Consider the following 21,666-nt stretch of genomic DNA (forward strand, 5'->3'; position numbering starts at 1 on the left):
CACCACCTTCAACTCATGGTTGGAAAACTGAGGTCCTGAGAGGAGCATTCCTGCACCCTACCCTGTCCCAACTAGATTTCTTGATGGAATCGTGTAAAGGAGAATTTATTTAAATTCCTGTGTTTTTAGGACACAAATATCAAGTATGGCTGTGCATTCATGCTTCTATTGTATGCATCCTAACTGCAACCAAAATAAAAATATAATCATTTTTGTTCAACCACGTTCAACAAAAGATTGAATTAGCTTTCCACAGAAATTGAATTTTGTAGAATTGCTGTCATATATGTAAACATTTAATAATTAATCTATATGCAACATGTGGTATTTGTTAGCTTTTTAAAATTTGCAGTTGGTTGCAATTTTCTTTCTCATTTGAAGAATATTCACTTTTTAATTTAATTTATATTTGTTTATGAAACGAACCCCCTAAGTTTATAAGCTTTAGACCATATAAAACATGGATCAGCTCTGGTTCCATTCTTAAGCATCTTATGACAATTTTACTAGGCAACAGTGTCACCAGAGTTCTCCTTTTGCAGGATTTTCCCGCTCCTCTCTCCCTCTTTTGATGTCACTAGGACCATGACTTCTTTTCCAAAAACTGCACTCAGGGAGCAAATGTGAATTATTCAGCCTCAGAGATATCAGACCTCACAGAGCACTTTATTAGGGAAAACTGGAGCTTCCAAAGGATAAACAGGGGCCCAAGAGTTGAAGATACAGGGTCAAAGGGCGATGGGCATTATATTTGAAGAGAAGCTGAGCTGGAGGAATAAACAAATCCTGGGGATTGGTGTTTGGAACAGCCAAGGTCTTGGCAGTGGAGATTTTGCCAGCGAAAACCAATATGGGACATCAGTCAAGCACACATGGAGAGAGCCTATATTATGAGCCAAATCCTGGAGGTTGTTTCAGCTTAGGTTATCCTACCCAAGACCACGACCCTGTGAGGTAGCAGAAAAGAAAAGGGTGAGATACTTGGACTTTGATCCCCATAGGAACTAAGCCTTGCAGTTAGTGGAAAAAGGGAGATAAGATGTGTGTGTGTGTGTGTGTGTGTGATTTTTAGAGTATGTTTACTAATTCTGGGGACAGTGAAACAAAGGAAGGGCTTAGGGTAGAAGAAGCAACAGGAGAGAGGCTAAGTGGTGTCCTGCTTTGGCTCTATAGAAACATTATAGGAAAGAAGTGAGCCATGCAGGGCAGTGTAGACTCGCTGAGAAGTAAAAGTCAGTGACAGAAGTGAGCCAAGGTGGGGCTGCTGTTAGCTCGTTATAAAGTCAGAGAAAAGGGAGCCTTGAAGACAGGTTCAGAGGCTTAGCCCGGGATGAGCTGCCACTGCCCACTGCTCCCCTGGTTGTAAGTCTCGCCAGGATTCTTAGCATTTAGGAGAAATAGAGATAAGATATACACCTGAGAAAGAGAGAAGAAAGGTGTGGGAGTGTTCGCGATAAGATCATTTTGCATCTTTTCACAGGAAGAGAAAACAGAAGTGGAGTGACTTCAGGGGCTCAGAGAGTGATCACATGTTCTAGTTTTCCATTAAAGTCCCAGTTTATGTCTGTTTTCCCAATAACATAATTAATGGTATTTCCTTTTGCTCTCAAAAGTATCTTCATGTCATCAGTGTAGCATGTGGTTGTCCTAGCTATAATCACCTTAAGAAGGAAAGGGAGGAGAATTGTTGATGAGGTTTGGTGAGAAGTAATGGCCTGGAGTGACTGTCTGATTCATGGTGCCAAGCACTGGGCTTATTTACTGGACCTTCTTCTGACTTGGTCTCAGACACTTCACCACTTCAGCTTTCTATGTACCCTCTAGTCATCTCATACTTGCCAACTTTGACTACTGCTTCCCTTCCCACCCTCTTTTTCCTCTACTTACCCCTTCAAAGGTGCATTCTTACTTCCTGATTGAATTGGTTATATCAGCCCCAAACTTGCCAAGTTCCTAGAACAGACCAGCCAACACCCGACCTCCCAGGGTAGCCCAGGTGAGCATGGGAAATGGGACCCGTGGAACTTACTTTCCTTTTTTTGCAGATGGTCTTGCAGATAGATTCAGATTGGAAGTTGTTATTGTTCCCGAGGCAACCACCATAGATGAATTTGGAGCATGCCTGAGTTTCCTTATCATACCACCAGCGTGGAAAGAAGGCCAGGCAGGGGCCAACTACCTTTGGCAAACGGCATATGTCTGCAAGGAGATTGCAGAGTAGAGCAGTTTGGGTGCCTGCCTCCCTAGAGAACATTTCAGACATGTGCAAAGTCATGGAAGAGTGGCCTCTTACACCCCTCCATGCCTTTGCACATGCCTGGAATGTCCACCTCTCTCTTGCCCACTAGATACAACCCTTTTCATTATTCAAACACTTCTCAGGCATCAAACACTTCTATGTTGCCTTTCCTGGCTCCATGCTTCACTCCTTGCTTTTCTGTATTGCTTCTCAATCTTGCACACACATTCACCACTTCTACATAATTATTTGTTTGTATTTTCTGACTCCTCCATGAGAATGTGAGATTTGTGCCTTATGTCATCTTGGTACACCAGTTCCTTGCAGATAATTTGGCACTGAGTGGATGCTTCAGGAATGTTCACAGTAAAACACACACACAACACACACACACACACAATTAATTAATTAATTAATTAATTAATTAAATCGCTGATGTGGTTGGGCATTGTCCTGTGCACTGAAAGGTCACTAGTTCAATTCTGGTCAGGACACATTCTGGGGTGCAAGCTGATCCCCAGTAGGGGGCATACATGGCACAGCCAATCCATGTTTCACTCTCATATCAATGTTTTTTTTCTCTTTCTTTCTCCCTTCCTCTTTCTAAAATATCAATTAAAAATATTTTAAAGAATCAAATGTATCCTGAACTTCAAAAAGCATTTATAGAGCAAATATCTTGTACATAGTGCTAAGAGGAATAAAGAGAGGTGTTTTTTTTTGTTGTTTTATTTTGTTTTTCAGAACCATATAGTTTAAGATCTCGCAGGTCTTAAATTGTAGATCTTTTTACCCGGAAAATCTTACTGAGTTCCCTGGCTACAATGAGCAAGTGGAGCCTATCATTGGTGTCAGGGAAACCAGTAAGTATTTGTAAAATGAATGAATGGATGAATACTCCTTGATGGTCTTCTTTAGAGCTCAATTATATGAGCAGAGAGGAAAGAGTGAAGGAGGACAAAGGTGGTTAGGGAAGGCATTTTGGATTTATATAGACAAAGAGGCCTAGAAAAAGCACAACCAGGAAATAAAAATTGAATAACTGTGTCTTATAGCTATTCTATCACCTGGCTCTCGGTTGGCATTTGATGGGACTTCTCTGGCTATTTGGCATCTCAGAGGATCACAGAAAAGCAGCCAAGAGACAATGCGATCTAATGCCCACTCCCCCGCTCCCACCTTTCTTACAGGTGGGAAACTAAGTCCCGTAAAGGAAAAAATCCGTTACCCACATCACATACCTAACTATGAACAGAAAAGAAATAAAACCCATGACTCCCAACACCCCTTCCTTCCAAGTCCAGGATTTGTATTAATTAAAAGATGCACCAGACTGTTGATCAGACGCCAGCCATCAGTGAACCAGGGAAGTGGTCTAGTAATGTCCGTGTGGGTGGGCAGAAAGTGGGGGTAGGGTGTGAAGGCATTGGATAGTTCAGGGGATTTCTGAGTTACCTTGTTTGAGGTTTAAACATTTCCTTGCACAGTTAAAGTTGCAACACTTCATCTTCTCTGGGCACTGTCTGTTCTTTAGACATTGGTTTATTTCGTTCGTATCACAATGTACTTTGATTTTGGGACACATATCTAAGGGGAGGGAAGAAAGGCCTTTGAAGGGGCCAGAACACCATTCCCAGGTCTAGGGCACCACTGCAGACTTAGGGAAGTTTGTTTTCACTTCATTGTCCACAGAAAGTAGTGATCTTCAGAGGGCTTATGATTGGCACACTGCTGCCCCCATCTCTAACCCATAACAATTTACAATCTAATTCCTAAATTCAGCCTTCTCCCCTACAACCACCACCCACAAAGTTTTAAGGAGAAGGATGCTCTCCCCTAAGACTATTCTGTTCACTTAACCTTCCTGCATTTGGACATTCCCTGAGTGAGGGTGGGGTGGGTGGAGATGCCAGAGCTTTTGGTGATTGAGCTCTCCATTTTTGGAGTTAGATGGCTGAGCTTCTGAATTCTGTGCAACCTTTGGTATGGCAGGCACCATCTCTGATCCTCTATTCCCTTATTTGCCTATGATTGTTTTGATGATTGTGTGACAAAGCTAGTAAAGCAATTGGCAGGCTGCCTCAGGCATAATAATAATAACCAATATTAATGAAGTGCTTACTATGTACTAGTATTTTTCTCCTTAACCCTCATGACAACTCTGTGGGTAAGCCCTATTAATATTCACATTTTAGGGCCAACCCTGCTGCCTTGACAAGCAGCGTACACAGCCTATCCAGCCATCTTGACACATGGTCCACCTGGATGCATGGACCTGCAATAAGAATCAATCAGATATGAAAAGTGACATAGCTGAAATAAAGAATACCCTGGATGGAATCAACAGTAGAATGGAAGAAGCTGAGGACTGAATCAGCGAATTAGAAGACAGGGTAGAAAAAACACACCCATTTAGAACAACACTTGGAAGAAAAATTAAGAAGCAGGAGGAGAGTTGAAGGAAGCTTTGGGACAACATGAAATTTAACAACATCCACATCATAGGGGTACTGGAAGAATCTGAGCAAGGAATAGAGAACCTGTTGGAAGAAATAATGACAGAAAAAACTTCCCTGACCTGGTGAAGGAAAAAGTCAAAACAAGTCCAAGAAACACAGAGCGTCCCAATCAAGATGAACCCAAAACGACCCACACCAAGACACATTATAAATAAAATGCCAAACGTTAAAGACAAAGAAAAAATATTAAAGGATGCAAGAGAGAGACAGAAAGTTACCTACAAGGGAGCTCCCATTAGACTTCCAGCTGATTTCTCAATAGAAACACTTCAAGCCAGAAGGCAGTGGCATGAGTATACAAAGTAATGAAAAGCAAGGAACTGAATCAAAGACTACTCTATCCAGCAAGGCTATAATTCAAAATTGAAGGTGAAATAAAAAGCTTCATAGACAAAAAAAAAAAAAAAGGCTGAAGAAATTTATTTATTTATTTATTTATTTATTTTTTAAAATATATTTTATTGATATTTCACAGAGAGGAAGGGAGAGGGATAGAGAGTTAGAAACATCGATGAGAGAGAAACATCGATCAGCTGCCTCCTGCACACCTCCCACTGGGGATGTGCCCGCAACCAAGGTACATGCCCTTGACCGGAATCGAACCTGGGACCCTTCAGTCCGCAGGCCGACGCTCTATCCACTGAGCCAAACCGGTTTCGGCTGAAGAAATTTATTACCACCAAACCAGCACTGCAAGAAATGCTAAAGGGACTGTTGTAAGAAGAAAGAGGAGCACAGACATAAAGAATAAAAGTGGCAACAAATAAGTACCTACCAATAATAGCCTTAAATGTAAATGGGTTAAATGTTCCAATCAAAAGACATAGGGTAGCTGAATGGATAAGAAAACATATTACCTGCCAATTGCTTTACTACCTTTGTCACCCATATATATGTTGTCTATAGGAGACCCACCTCAGAATAAAAGACTCACATAGGATGAAAGTGAAGGGATAGAAAAAATTTTTCCATGCAAATGGAAATGGAAAAAAAGCTGGGGTAACAATACTAATATCTGACAAAATAGACTTCAAAATGAAAGCCATAACAAACAACGATGAAGGCCACTTCCTAATACTAAAGGGACTGACACAATAAGAGGATATAACCCTGGTAAACGTATATGCATCTAATATAGGAGCACACAAATATATTTTTAAAACTTCTGGCCTTAGCCAATTTGGCTCAGTGGATAGAGTGTCAGCCCTTGGACTGAAGGGTCCTGGGTTCAATTCTGGTCAAAGGCATGTACCTGGGTTACAGGCTCAATCCCTGGCCCCAGTTGGGGCATGTGTAAGAGACAACCAACTGATGTGTCTCTCACACATCGATGTTTCTCTCTCAGTCTTTCCCCCTCCCTTCCACTCTCTCTCTAAAAAAAAAATCAATGGAAAAACATTCTTAGGTGAGGATTAACAACAACAATAAAACCAACCAACAAACAAACAAACAAAAGACTTCTGGAGGACTTTAAGGGAGAGATTGACAGCAATCATAGTAGGGGACTTTTACACCCCACTGACATCAAGGGGTGGATCTTCCATACAAAATATCAACAAGGAAACAGGGACACTAAATGACACACTAGATCAAATGGATTTAATTAACATTTACAGAACATTTCAACCAGAGCTACAGAATATACATTCTTTTCAAGTACACATGGGACATTCTCAAAGATAGACCACATGTTAGGACACAAACTAAGTCTCTACAAGTTCAAGAAGACTTAAATCAAATCAAGCATCTTCTCAGGTCACAATTGTATGAAACTAGAAATCAACTACAATAAAAATACTCCAAAACATTCAAACACATGGAAGCTAAATAGCAAGTTATTAAACAATGAATGGGTTACCAATGAGATCAAAGAAGAAATAAAAACACTTCCGGGAAACAAATTAAAATGAACACACAACAACCCAAAATCTATGGGACACAGTGAAAGTAGTCCTGAGAGGTAAATTCATAGCACTATAGACCTATCTCAAGAAATAAAAAAAAATTTTTTCTAATAAACTATCTAACCCTAGATCTTAAAGAATTAGAAAGAGAACAAGAAAATCCCAGAGCAAGTAGAAAGAAGGAAATAATAAAGATCAGAGTGGAAATAAATGATATAGAGACTTAAAAAAAATACAAAAGATCAATGAAACCAAGAGCTGGTTTTTTGTAAAGATAAACAAGATTGATGAACCTTTAGCCAGACTCATCAAGAAACAAGGAGAGCCCTGGCCATTTTGGCTCAGTGGATAGAGTGTCGGCCTGTGAACCAAAGAGTCTCAGGTTCAATTCCTAGTCAAGGGTATGTGCCTTGGTTGCAAGTTCCCCAGCCCCAGTAGGAGTGCATGCAGGAGGCAACCAATCAATGTGTCTCTCTCACACATCATTCTGGTGTTCCCCCCACACACCTCTCTCTCTCTCTCTCTCTCTCTTTCTCTTTCCCCTCCCCCCTCCACTCTCTAGAAACCAATGGAAAAATATCCTCTGGTGAGGATTAAAAACAAAAAAAGAAACAAAGAGAGATAACCCAAATAAATACAATCAGAAACTAAGGAGGTGAAGTAACAACTGACACCACAGAAATACAAAATGTTGTAAGAAAATACTTTGAACAACTATATGCCAACAAAGTGGATGACTGAGATGAAATGGACAAATTCCTAGAAAAATATAATCTTCCAAAACGGAATCAGGAAGAATCAGAAAACTTGAATAGGCTGATAACAACTGATGAAATTGAAGCAGTAATAAAAATACAGGAAACAAAAGCCCTGGCCCAGGCGCCTTCACAAGGGAATTTTACCAAATATTCAAAGAAGAACGAACATCTATCCTCCTCAACCTATTCCAAAAAATCCAAGAGGGAAGAACACTTCGAAGCTCTTTTCATGAGGCCACCATTATTCCAAAATTAGATAAAGACAATATACCAAAGGCATATTTCACAGATCTAGAACAAATACTCCAAAAATTCACATGGAACCTAAAAAGACCCCTATCAATCTTGAGAAAGAAGAACAAAGTTGGAGAGATCACAGTAACGGATATCAAGCTATGCTACAAAGCCACTATAATCTAAACATCCTGGTACTGGCACAAGAACTGGAATATACTAGTAGATCCCTGAAACAGAATAGAGAACCCAGAAATCAACCCAAGCTGTTATGCTCAATTAATATTTGACAAAGGAGGCAAGAGCATACAATGGAGTAAAGACAATCTCTTCAATAATTGGGATAATTGGACATGTAAAAAAAACAAAACAAAACAAGAAATTATAGCACCAACTATATCATACATAAGAATAAACTAAAAAAATGGTTAAAAGACTTAAATGTAAGATGTGAAACCATAAAAATCCTGGAAGAAACCATAGGCATCCAAATATCAGACATTTCATGTAGCAGAATTGTCACTGATACAGAAGCTAGAGCAAAAGAAACAAACGACAAAATTAACCAATGGGACTACATAAAAATAAAAAGCTTCTGCAGAGCAAAAGAAACCAGCATCAAAATGAAAAGGAAACCCATTGTATGGGAGAACATGTTTACTAATGATACACCAAATAAGGGGTTAATTTCCAAAATACTTAAAGTACTCATAAAACTCAACAAAAGGAAGACAAACAATCCAATTAAAAAATGGGCTGAGGACCCAATAGACACGTCTCCAAAGAGGACATACAAATGGCCAAGAGACATATGAAAAAATGCTCAGTGTCACTAATCTTCAGAGAGATGCAAATTAAAACGACCATGAGGAGAAGTGCATAGGAGCCACCTCAGTAGGCAGGCGATCTGGTGTCACCCAGGCCAGGCAGGGTGCGGGGTGAAGGTACCCCCGCACAACACCTTCCAGACCAGGCCCTACACGCCTGTTCTTGTGAGCCTCGTGGTGGAACAGCTGTTTGACCCATTCACGTGAAGGATGAAAGCTCTACCTAAAACATGATGTGAATGGAAGAGACTGTCATTATGAAAATGGTACAGCACTCGAACAGACACTTAGAACAGCTCTCATCTCAAAGAACCCAGTGCTTGTGTCCCAGTATGAGAAGGTTGATGCTGCAGAGTGGTGTTTGATGAATGAAGACTTCCGACCAGCCAGTGATCTCTTTGGACCCATTACCTTGCATTCTCCATCAGATTGGATCACTTCTCATCCTGAGCCTCCCCAAGACTTTGAAGAGTTTTTAAACAATCCTTCCAGAAAGACACCTGCTCCAGAGAAACTCAGTATTTATATACAGCGCATTGGATCTCTAGAGAACACCAGAATTATCAGTGAAAAATCTATTAAATGGCTCAAGGGCTACTGTGAAGCAGTTTTCTATGGCTTGACAGTAAAACGCCTAGAACCAGTTCCTGTCTCTGCAACAAGGTGTTCCTTTACTGTCAGTGATAATGCACAAAACCTTCAAATCCATGCAGGGCACATCCTGAAGTTCTTAAAAAAGAAGAAACCTGAGGATGACTTCTGTGTTGCGGGAATAACAATGATTCATCTCACCCAAGAGACTCCTGAAATTTTGTCTTTGGACAGGCCTCTCTGACAGATGGTGTGGGGATATTCAGCTTTGCCAGGCAGTGATTTTTACAGCTCAAGCTATGAAAGCAATGTGAAGGCGTCGCAGAGAAGAATCAAGTGGTTATTCGGTGTTTGGTAACTATTATACTCCTGAAATGACTAGTGTTTTGCTACTTCGGTCCTGTATGACTTTAACACACAAAATTTGACACATATGTGGACTTCGACACTGTCAGTGGATTGCATGCCTAGTGCAAGGCTCCAACCACTTGGAAGAAGCTGACCAGCGCCCCCTAAATCTGTGCCCTATCTGTTTACACAAGTTGCAGTGTGCTATTGGCTTCAACGTTGTAGAAAGATACAAAGGGCTGGTGAGGTGGATTGGTGATGAATCTGCTGACACACCAAGTCACTCCAAAGCATAGTCGTGAGAATAATGTGAATTTGCCCTGTGGGAACCTTTACGGAGTGGATAATATTAAAATGCCTTGCTGGTGTCAAAAATAAGAACCTTCAAATAGGAGTAATTAAAATAAAAATTTGCACATTAAAAACAAAAACAAAAAAAATGACAATGAGGTACCACCTCACACCTGCCAGAATGGCTACCATCAATGAATCAACAAACAACAAGTGCTGGTGAGGAAACGGAGAAAAGAGAACCCTCATGCACTGCTGGTAGGAATGCAGACTGGTACAACCACTATGGAAAACAGTGTGGCATTTTCTCAAAAAATTTTAAATGGAACTCCCATTTGATGCAGTGATCCCACTTCTGGGAATATATCCTAAGAAGCCTGAAACACCAATTAGAAAGAATGTATGTAACCCTATGTTCACAGCAGAGTTACTTACAATCGCTAAGATCTGGAAACAGCCCAAGTGCCTGCCCATCAGTAGATGAATGGATAAAAAAGCTGTGGTCTATTTACACAATGGAATACTATGCAGCTATAGAAAAAGAAAGATCTCTTACCCTTTGAGACAACATGGAGGGACCTGGAGAGTATTATGCTAAGCAAAATAAGCCAGTCAGAGAAAAACAAATATCACATGATCTCACTTATATGTGAAATCTAACGAATAAAATAAACTGACAAAATAGACCCAGAGACATAAAAGTATGCAACAGACTGATGATTCTCAGAGGAAAGGGAAGAGGACTGGAAGAGATTAACCAAAGAACTTATATGCATATATGCATAACCCGTGGAGACAGACAGTACTTTCATGAAGGCCTGGTGGGGAGCAGGAGTGGACAGGCAGGGGTCAATGGCGGGGGGAGGGGAGAAAGGAACATCTATAATACTTTCAACAATAAAGATAAAATATAAAATATTCACATTTTCTAAACAGAGGAACCTAAAGCATGGGGAAGTTAGAGAACTTGCCCAGCATCATACAACTGCTAAGAAGTAGAGCCAGGATTTGAACCTGTGAAATATGGCTCCACTGTGGTCTGAATGCTCTGTATGTTTTAGCTGCTAATTATGAGGGTCTTCATATCTCAGCATTTCAAGGGACTTCCAGAGACCATTCTTTACCCCAAAGGCAAGGATCCCCTGTGGGTGTGGGAAGACTTTCCTGGCCTGCAATGGGAAGGGTAGTGCTAGGGGGAGTGGCCTTTCATATGGAAAAGAACCTTAAGCTTCCCAGTTCCCTTAGTTTGTTTCATGTGAAATCTCCTCTCATAATGATGGTGTGGGGGTCGGGGGTCAGTTGCCACAGTTTCCTGCATTCCCAGAGGCATCTTACCTGAAAAGAAGAATCCAAACATCTCCCCTCTTTTCCACCTAGGATCCCAGGGTGAGGTGGGGGAAGGCATTTCTCAGGGATAGAATTATTTGTTCTTTCCTCCCATCTGAGTTCCATTTCTCCACTGAGAGGACTGAGTCCCCAATACTTACTTAAGAACCCCTCAATCAGCCCAGGTTCCTGGACACCACCCAGGAGGATGAACGGTACCAGTATTGACAGAAATCCTGAGAGCCCCATTTCAGGAGGGGCTGGTCTGGCTGGTGGCACCACAACTAAGAACAAGTGCTAAGCAGCAGCTTCAGAGCTTTTGGCTGCCCTGACACAGCTTAACACTCCAAGAGGCACATGTCACTGGAGACCAGCCTGCTACTCTCCCTCCTCCAAGGAACACCAAGTCCCCGAGGCCATCGGTGGTACTAGCTGACACCCACAGCACCAACCCTGAGGGAAGGGGCTCTTGATAGGCAGCATTTAGTCCTCAAGTGAGCTGAGGCTCTCTGGCTGTCTGGTCAACCAGAGAGAGAAGGGACAAAGTTTATCTGGGGCTTCTAAACTCCTTTAGCAGAGGGAATGTTCGATTCCAAGGTCTTTCATTTTTCAGGGAGAGTTTGGAGGTCAAGAGTATCCTAGGTATTGTCTTTTTTCTCAACCTTACTCTTCTCCTGGCATGTTTATTTTTCTGTCTGCTTGTTTTTCTCACACTGTTTATTTTCTTCTCTCTGTGCCTCTTTCTTTTACTCTGTCCCTGTCTTTTTCTCTTTTTTTCTGTGAGTCTCTCATAGTCTGGGTCTCTTTCTCCCTGCCCTTCTCTTTCCCTCTAGTCCTTTTCCTCTTTCTTCTCTTTGGGCCACCCCTTTTCTTCAACCATCATCAAAGAGTAAAGCTATTGCCATGAGTAGCATGGAAGGGAGGAGAAGTTTAATTCCAGATTGAACCAAATCTTCAGAGTGCCTATCAAGATCATGGTGCTTTGAAAGCCGGAGAGAATGTTAGGTCTAACGGAGAGCTTCTATCATCGGGTCCAATTTGTAATAGGTGATGCAGGAGGGAAATAGTAAATAAATGTCAGTTATGACCCCAGAACCAGCTGAATCAATGGGTGGGGCCTGAAGATTATTCCATTGAACTTTCCAATTTAAGGCTTGAAGCATCAGTAAGACATATCTCAGCTCACCTGCAGCTGCAATTCTAATGTACATTTTTTTTCTAATCTATTTTTTATAATTGAGATGGAATTCACATTATATAAAATTAACCATTTTAAGTGAACAGTTAAGTGGCTTTTTAGTACCTTCATGATGTTGTGTAACCATCACCTTTATTAGTTCCAAAACATTTTCATCACAAGAGAAAACTCCACACCCATTAGCAGTCACTCTCTATTTCCCCCAGCCCTACTCCAGCCCCTGGCAACCACTAATTTATTTTCTACCTCTATGAATTTGCTTCTTCTGGATATTTTATATAAATGGAATCGTAGAATGTATGGCCTTTTGTGACTGGCTTCTTTCACTTAGCGTAATATTTTTGGGGTTCACCCACAGCGTAGCACGTATTCATGCTTCCTTCCTTCTTATGGCTGAATAATATTGAGTGCATATTGATAGCTTTCCATTTCAAGCATCAGAGTCTCTACTTCTCTGCTGAGAGTTTTCTCTGGCTCCTGGGAGCTTGCTCAGATTCCATACAGAACAGCCTGGAAGAATGAGGGATTTCATGCCCCCCAGACATCCAGGAGAATTATGGGCCTTAGTGGATACACACCTCAGCTTCCCCATAACTGAAGACGGAGACATGTTTTACATGGTCTTGTGGAAGGTCTCCAGTAGAATTAAACCAGTTTGCACAGTGGTAACCAGCTCATTATCAACTCCTTGCTTTCCTATATCACTTACCCGCTCCTCACATTTATCTCCCAAATAAACTACTTTTACCCATGCCCTTGTCCTAGGATCAATTACTGGGGTATCCAAGCTAAGGCAATGCCCAGGAGCCCTTGTCATAAAAGGGTCTTGCAATTTTTTTAAGAAACAGAGGAGAATAACAATATCCCTGGGGTATCAATTTTCAAGGTTCTGATTTTCTTCACTCGCTTTAATGGTGTCTTCAGAAGCCTCAGTAAGCTTTTACTCTCCACAAACCATAATGTGCCGATAGATGTGAATCATTCAGCCTTAGAGGCACAGGATCAAATAGAGTACTTTATTGGGAAAAATTGGGAGCTACATAGGTATAAACAGGGGTTGCTAGAAGTTGGACAGTAGAAATGGGATCAAAAACATGATATTTTATATGAAAAGAGGTTAAAATGGAAGAAGGGGGAAGCAGATTTAGGGGTTCAGTCTTGGGAAGGGCTAAGGCCTTGGAATGCTGGGAGTGGAACAGAGGAATCCAACTTGGAGTGCCGACCAGGCACACAGGCAGAGCCTTGAATCATGAGCCAAATCCTGGTGGTGTTCCCGTTAATTCGTATGCATTCAGGATTAGAAGCCTGTTGAGAATGTAGACCAAGACCAGCTGAGCATCTTGTGCTTATCTTCAGAACTAGTCTTGAAGTTGTGTTTGAACATTTCCACAGGACATTAAACAGAAGTGAGTTTACTTTGGGAAGCTATACATCTCCTTAAAGGAAAAATGGAAGTGGATGGGAGTGGATTACTAGCAAGGCATTGTAATGAGGAAATTAATGGGCTGGGTGGTTGGTCAACATGCCCAGTGCTAGGCTGGGTGTCATGTGACCTCTGTGAAGTTGGGTTTCTGAGATTTCACCACATCTGCACCCTCCCTCCACTCCTCACACTTGCCAGCTTTGATTCATGACCACGTTTTTTTTCCAGTCTCAGTTCCCAGAAAGCCCCTGTCCAACCCTCTGTGAGATATATTCTTACCTCCTGATTGGAGCTGATTGTGTCAGCACCTAGTCTGCCAACGATGCAGCCATCCTAGAATGGACTAGCCAACACCCAGACCTCCCACGTGGCCCTGGTGAGGATGGGATATCGAGGCCCTTGCGACTCACGTTTTTTGGAGCACATATTCTGACACAGGTCTTTGGTTTGGAAGTTGTTGTTGTTTCCTTGGCAGCCACCATAGATGAAGGTGGAACAGGTATCATTTTTCTTATCATACCACCAGCGACGAAAAAAAGCCATGCAGGGACCAGGATTTTTCGGCAAACTGCATATATCTGCAGGGAGATCCCGGAGTTGAGAACTTAGAGAGCCCACCCTGAAAAAATACAACTGTTTCTGTCCCTTTGGCAACCCCCAAAGGATGAAACTGAGCAGGCTCCTTTTCACCTTATCACACCTTGGGGCCCAGCTCCATTGATGTATTGTGCACATTTGCAGGGAGACCCTAAAGTGGAGCTGTTTGGGCATCTGCCTCCCTGGGAAACATCGGCATCTCCCTTCCGTTCTGGTCACTGGCCTCATTGTCTCCCCTGAGAGTGAGGAGACTGTGGTTTCAAGATTCTTTTCCTAATTCAGTGTCTGCCCATCGACCTCCCACATTACCTATCTTGTCCTCGACTTCCATTTCTGTAAAATGAAAATGCCAAGTCTCATCCTGCTTGTTGCACAGAGCTGTCCTGAGGGCAAGTGAGACCACCCTCATGGCCCTCTAAGTTGCGAGCTCTTTGACTGTATCTGAATGTGCAGCTTTTTTTTTTTTTAATTTTTTATTGATTTTTCACAGAGAGGAAGGGAGAAGGATAGAGAGTTAGAAACATCGATGAGAGAGAAACATCGATCAGCTGCCTCCTGCACACCTCCCACTGGGGATGTGCCCGCAACCAAGGTACATGGCCCCGACCAGAATCGAACCTGGGACCCTTCAGTCCGCAGGCCGACGCTCCATCCACTGAGCCAAACCGGGTTCGGCCTGAATGTGCAGCTTTGAGCACAGTGCTTGGCAGAGACTAGCTGATCAATAAACATGCCCTGAATAAATAAAATATATGGAAATTAGAAATTATAAGCCATTTACTCTGCCCTCCAAAGCATGCCAAGAAGAGACTATGTGATCATGAGTAAAGTGCAAGTCCAGTGCAGGGAAGGTGAGAGTAGTTTTTCAGATGGTCAAGGCCCCTTTCCTCCTGTGGTTAGTTTCATTCTGGTTATGGAATGAATTGCATCCTCCCCACCCCCAACTCATTTATATGTTAAAGTCCTAATCCTCAGTACCTCAGAATGTGACCCTATTTGGAAATGGAGTTGAGTTATACTGGAATAGGGTGCATCTCTAATCCAGCATGACCAATGTCCTTAGAAAAAGGAGAAATTTGTTCACAGACACACACAGGGAGAACACCATGTGACGTTGAAGACAGGTCTACAAGTCAAGGAATGCCAGCCGTTCCCAGCATACCCCCAGAAATCAGGCGAGAGGCATGGAGCAGATTCTCACACACAACTGAGAAAGAACCAACCCTGCCAACACTTGACCTTGGACTTCTAGCCTGCAGAACAGTGAGACAAGACATTGCTGTTGCTAAAGCCGCCCAGTCTGTGGTGCTTTGTTTCAGCAGCCCTAGCGAACCAAAACAGGTCCGAACTAAACTGCTAGTTCAGCTGAACAGTTAAGTCCTGTTGATTTTCACTTCCTTACAGTTTACCTCTCTGCCACTCCTTTTCTTAAATTTTCATTTATTTATTTTTCAATTACAGCTGACATTCAATATTATATTAGTTTCAGCATAATGGTAGACAATCATACTTTACCAAGTGTTTCCCCTGATATTTCCAGTATCCAACTAGCACTATACGTAATTAGTACAATATTATTGGCTATATACATCCCTGGGACTATTTTGTAACTGCCAATGTGTACTTCTTAGTACCTTTATCCTTTTCACTCAATCCTGGATCCTCCTCCCATCTGGCAACCATTAAGTTGTTCTCTGTATCTTTGACTCTGCTTCTGTTTGTTTGTTTTTGTTTTGTTTTTTAGTTTCCACATATAAGTGAAATAATATGTATTGGTCTTTTTTGTCTGACTTATTTCATAGGGCTGTAGCATAATACCCTCTAGGTTGATCCACATTGTCGCAAATGGGAAGAGTTCATTCTTTCTTATGGCCGAGTAATATTCCATGCATATATGCACCACACCTGGCACTCTCTTTAAGTCTCAGTGTCGCAAGCCTGGGCTGTTGAAATGACCTCAAATTGATCTTTCTGCCTCCATCCCTGACCCCTCCAACCCACCCCTCATGCTGTCCACCAGAGAGAAGGTCCTGGTGGATCTGAAACACATCCTGAGCACATCATTCCACACTAAGACCTTGACTTCATGACAAAGTCTCCTCATGACCCACAGGCCCTTCACGATCTGCCTCCTGTTTTCGACTCTGGCCCTTCACCTATCACAGTACCCTTCTGAGCTACACACTCCTGCAACCTTCAACACACCATGCTATGCCACACTTCCACACCTCTCACTCCATATTTCCTCTGCCCACCCCACTGTTGTTCATTAGTGACACTCCTATTCCCCCTTCAAAATCTTTCTCAGACATCAACTCCTTTATGATGTCTTTGACTCCATCCTGCATTCCACACCCCCACAGGTGCTAAATTGAACCTGCATTTTTCTATGGTGCTTCTGAGTTGTATGTGCATGTTTGTCATTTGTTTATGTCTTTGGTCTCACCTGTGAGGTTGTAAATTTCGAATCAGCAGGGTTGTGTTTGATTTCATCTTGGAACCCCATTCCTAGCAGGAAGTCTGAATTTGGCAGAATGTTGAGGGTAAAACAATGAATAAGTAAAGAATCTTTGCCCTAGCTGGTTTGGCTCAGTAGAGAGAGGGTCAGCCAATGAACTGAAGGGTCCAGGGTTCAATTCTGGTCAAGGGCATGTACCTCACCCCAGTCAGAGAGTGTGCAGGAGGCAACCAATTGATGTGTCTTTCTCACATCGATGTTTCTCTCTCTGCCTCTTCCCCTCTCTTCCACTATCTCTAAAAAAATCAATTGGAAAAATACCCTTGGGTGAGGATTAAGAATAAATAAATAAATAATCTTTGACCTGGACTGAATAAGTCATTCATTGAGCACATACCATGTGCTAGATACTTTAAGAGACAAAGAAAAGGCATGGTCTCTGCTATTTATGAGCTTTCTCTCTCTCTCTCTCTCTCTCTCTCTCTCTCTCTCTCTCTCTCTCTCTCTCTCTCTCCTCCTCCTCCTCCTCCTCCTCCTCCTCCTCCTCCTCTCTCCCTCTTGCTCTCCTCCACCTTCCCTCTGTTACACTCTCTCTGAAAAGCAATGGAAAAATTATCCTCGGGTGAGGATTAATAAAAACCCAGACGAAACAAACAAACAAAAGAAGAATCTTTGTTAGTCTTTCAGGAACCCAGGGAAATGGGGATGGAATGAAGACTGTAGCAGCAAAGGAAAAACTCTCTAGTCTGAAGTGGTCAGGGGAGATTTCTTGGTGCTGTTAGATTTACCATGTTAGGCAGAGAGGCGGGCACTCTAGAGCAAGAAGCTAGATGATACCATTCGCAGCAGCAATGTTGGTATATGGTGGGCCAACCATGGCCACTGGGGACTCAAATAGTAAGAGTGGAAACTAGCCAAGAGACTATCTGATTCAATCACACCCTTGCACCCCTTTGCAGGGGAAAGCGAAGCCCAGACAAAATGAAGGCATTGCCTCATGTCAGATATCATATTAGGGGCGGGGATGAATGTAGATCCCAGGTTTCCCAAGCCCAGCAGTGTTGCTCAGACACCTACCCTTAGCACACCAGGGACAAAGCCAGCTCAGGTGGGCGGAAGGTGAGGGTTTGGGTATTCAGAAGGACTGGTCATTCAGAGGCTCTGAACAATACCTTGTTGGAGGTCTAAACATTTTTTCCCACAGTTGAAGACACAGCACTTCCTCTTGTCTGGACAGGTTTTGTTCTTCGAACACTCATCCCTTTCTTTGAATTCGCATTTCTCTCGGATTCTGGGGCATCTCCCTGTGGAAGAGACAGTTTTACAACCATGAGTCATGGAGGGCACAGTGCCCACCTTCTCCAGACCCAAGGCAGCTCTGGGAGTCAGAGAAGTTTGCTTTTACTTTGCTCTCCCCAGGTCCTTTTCTCAGGGTGTCCTCGTGTATTTCCCAGCACTGCCTGCACTACCCTCCTTCCTGACCACCCCTCACTCTCTACCTTCTTTTCCCATCCCTAGTCCCACCACCAGCCCAGCCCGTCTAAGGTAGGATTTCTCATCCTTGATACTAGTGACATTCCAGTTGGATAATTATTTGATGGGAGAGAAGAGCTGTCCTGTGCATCGTAGAATGTTTAGCAACATCCCTGGCCTCTACCCATTAGATGCCAATAGCACACCCAATTGTAACCAAATATGTCTCCAGACTTTGCAAATGTCCCCTGGAAGGCAAAATCACCCTATTAAAAGCCACTGGTCTAAGCAAATCTGGTCATTTTGGCCTGGTCAGGGAGTCAGTGTTCGGGAATTCCTTCTTGAGGGGGAGGAGTGTATTGTACAGTGATTAATACCACTCATCCTGGCGTCAGACAGTTAGGTTTTTAAATTCTTAACTCTTGGTTTGCCATTTACTCTCTCCGAGCTTTGGTTTCTTCATTTGTAAAATTGTTTTAGCCTCACAGAGTTATGAGGAAGAAATGAGACAACACGTATAAAGCTATAATTACAGTAACTGATGCACAGTTATATTAACTCTCGTTTAATCCCCATAATAGTTCTATTAATATCCCCATTTGGCAGATAAGGAAACTGAAGCAGGTGGAGTTTAAGTAACTTGCCCAAGATTACATGGCTACTAAGTGGTGGAACCAGAATTTGGACCCATCAAGTCTGACTCCAGATCCCTCTCTTTAAATCCCTACTTTCTGAGTATTCTGTAAATGGTAGCAATTAACATTATTACTATATAGTCATGGAATATTACTGTCTTAAGTTCAAAGGAACTTCTGGATACTATCCTTTATCCCAAAGTCAGGGAACCTTTGGAGGTGCAGAGTTACTTTATAGGACTGTGTTTGAAATAATCAGGAATTGATAGGGATGATGTCCCAAGAAAGGGAGCTCTTTTTGTGTGGGGTAAGAGGAAGGTCTCTTAAGCTCCCAGGATCCCTATGGACCCTCTTCCCAGCCCCTCCCCACCTTCCCCCAAGAAAGACCCTCTACTTCAAAGGGGCAGTAAGGGTTGCCTTGGGTCTGGATTCTTGCATTCATAGAAGGGATTTTCCACAGAGAGGGAAATAGGATGAAATATTCCAAAAGTAACTCTAGCTACTTGAGACCCCATTACTTACTTGGAGAGAGCAAGTCAGTCAGACTAAATCCTTGGACAGTCTCTAGAAGGATGGATACCACCAGGATCCTCAAAAGTCCAGAAGACACCATTCTGAAGAAGAGCTGGCCTGTCCGTCTGGTAGTTCGAGAACATAAAAATGTCTGGCTGCCTTTGTCCAGCCTATTTTTTCAGCAGTCAGTATCTTGGATATGAGATCTGGAGTCAAGCCAGCCACCCTCTTTTTTCCTGGGAACGCCATGTTTCTGAGATTATCAGTGTGGCTAGCTGGCAGCTGTAACCCACAGCCTGGGGAAAGGTCTCTTATTGGATGGCTCCTGGTTCTGGTTCTTAGGCCCCTGCTCTGGGCTGGGTCCTCTGGTCAACCATGGGGTAGGGAAAGAGGAGTGGGCAAAGCTTGTCTCACTTTCCAGGCTACCTTAGAAATGAATGGGGTCTTCTTGGTAACTTTGAGAGTTGTGGAATGTCCTCATTCTCTATTAATTTTCCACTTTATCTGCACACTAACTGGCACACCCCTTTTGTTTCTGACAATGTGTCTTTTTGATCTCTTACTATCTCTTTGCTTCTCTGTGTCTCTGTGTATCTTTGCCTGACTTTTTCTTTTTCCCATGATCTCTGTGTCTCTTTCTCCCTTTCCCACACTCTCCTCCCAACTCTCTCCCTTTTCTCTTCAGGTCACTTATATTGTTTGACTAAGGCCAAAGAATAAAGTTGTTGCCCCAGAGCAGGGTGTGGGGAAGGAGGCAGCTGATAGCAGAGTTTGCAGACAGAGTTTGTCAAGGTTGTGTTGCTTTGAGAACAGGAGAGAATGTCAGAGCTTATAGAAAGCTTCTAACATCTGGTGCAAACTCCCTGTTGTCTAAGGAAGAACTATCAAATGAAGAAATCTGCCTGAGAAACCACAATACAATAAAGGTCAATAAGGCAGCAGAGTTGTTGGATTCTAACTGGAATAGTGGAGGGGCCATTGGAAAGATAGTGCTCGACTACTTGGAAGCTTTCCTATAGTCACGGAATCCAAAACATGAGCCAGTCAACCAGTCTTCATAGAGGGAGATACTCTTCAAAGAATCAATGTCATCTCTAAGGTTCCTATTCCCTTTCCTAACTAGGTATTACACCTTTGGGCCAAGCTTTGTTCTCCCATTGTCCTACCTGATGAACAGAAGCCTTGTCATCAGTGAGTGACGATCTGGTCACAAAATTTAAGATCACAGACAGAGCCCCTCAGCCTATGGATAGTGATGTCCTTGACTAGGAATGCCTGAGGCGCTCTGGCAGCTACATTCACTGATGTAGTGAGCCCCACAGACATTCCCCCTACCATCACCAGGACCAATGTGGTGCTTGGATCAGCCCTGTGGTTCTTATTGTGATTGCAGGACTCACCACTACAAAACCATCAGGGAACTTTGAAGAACAATATTTATTACTCACAGGTCCCAAAGGGTACATGGCAGGCTGGAAGACCACACAGCAAGGTTGAGGGCAGAGAGAGGAGCAGAAAGTGTGAACCTGGGCTCTGTTTTTATTAACACCCAAGTCTGGGGTTCCATAGTTCACTCTATTAGATAATTTAAAGCATAAAAGTGGGAATTAGAACATGGGAAGGGAGAAGCAGGACCACTCAAGTGTCAGTTATCTAGGTTACTCAGGGCTTTCTGAAAGGCAGCTTGGTTCTTTATCTAGTTATTTTGGCCTAAGATATGCTTACAGCTATGTCTTATCGCTGGCAATACGTTTACTAGAGGTGGGTGTCTTTGAAATGAATGCCTTGGCAATCAAAAGCTTACTTGCATAACAATAAAACATGTCAGACACTTATACTATACAATCCCATCCCATCAACTTCATAGTCTCACTAGATCCCACAAAGAGACTAAGGAATAGAATTTCTAATGAACAACCAAGATGTGTTACACAGCACTGTCCCTCTTATTCTACTACCTGCATTCTTCCAAACTTAGCCCAGGAGGAAATAAAAAGCTGAAATCCCTAGATGGAAGGACTCTGAGAGCCCATCGGGTCCCATCTCCTCAGCTTACCGGTAGGGATCATTAAGGCCCAGAAAAGTGGAAGATGCTGACTCAGTGTCACCCAGTAAGTGAGTGTCAGACATGACGTTAAGAAGGAGCTGAGTGTCTAAGTTCTTACCACAGATCACCAGGGAATTTTCTAATATTGGTGTGAATATAATATTTTACTATGGAGTTAAAGGTAGAGAGGAATAGTGGGTCCAAAGAGTATGAAGGTTATGTCCTTAGTGAGGGCAGGGGCTAAAGACCCACAGAGTCTGTAAGTGTCCAAATACTTCCCAGGGC

General features: G+C 42.7%; 1 protein-coding gene across 1 annotated transcript; it reads right to left on the reverse strand.

Moving 5' to 3' along the window:
* Positions 1 to 1,320: 1,320 nt before the first annotated feature.
* LOC308255908 (eppin-like) lies at positions 1,321 to 21,464 on the reverse strand (the record flags this gene model as incomplete). The annotated part of the gene is made up of 6 exons (XM_080683777.1): positions 1,321 to 1,416; positions 2,030 to 2,199; positions 14,069 to 14,236; positions 17,886 to 18,017; positions 19,344 to 19,459; positions 21,391 to 21,464. The coding sequence occupies 6 exons, from the start codon at positions 21,462 to 21,464 to the stop codon at positions 1,321 to 1,323; spliced, it is 756 nt and encodes a 251-aa protein (XP_080539903.1).
* Between the last annotated feature and the right edge of the window lie 202 nt (positions 21,465 to 21,666).

Source organism: Plecotus auritus, assembly GCF_963455305.1.
Source record: "Plecotus auritus genome assembly, chromosome: 8".
Classification (NCBI taxonomy): Eukaryota; Metazoa; Chordata; class Mammalia; order Chiroptera; family Vespertilionidae; genus Plecotus; species Plecotus auritus.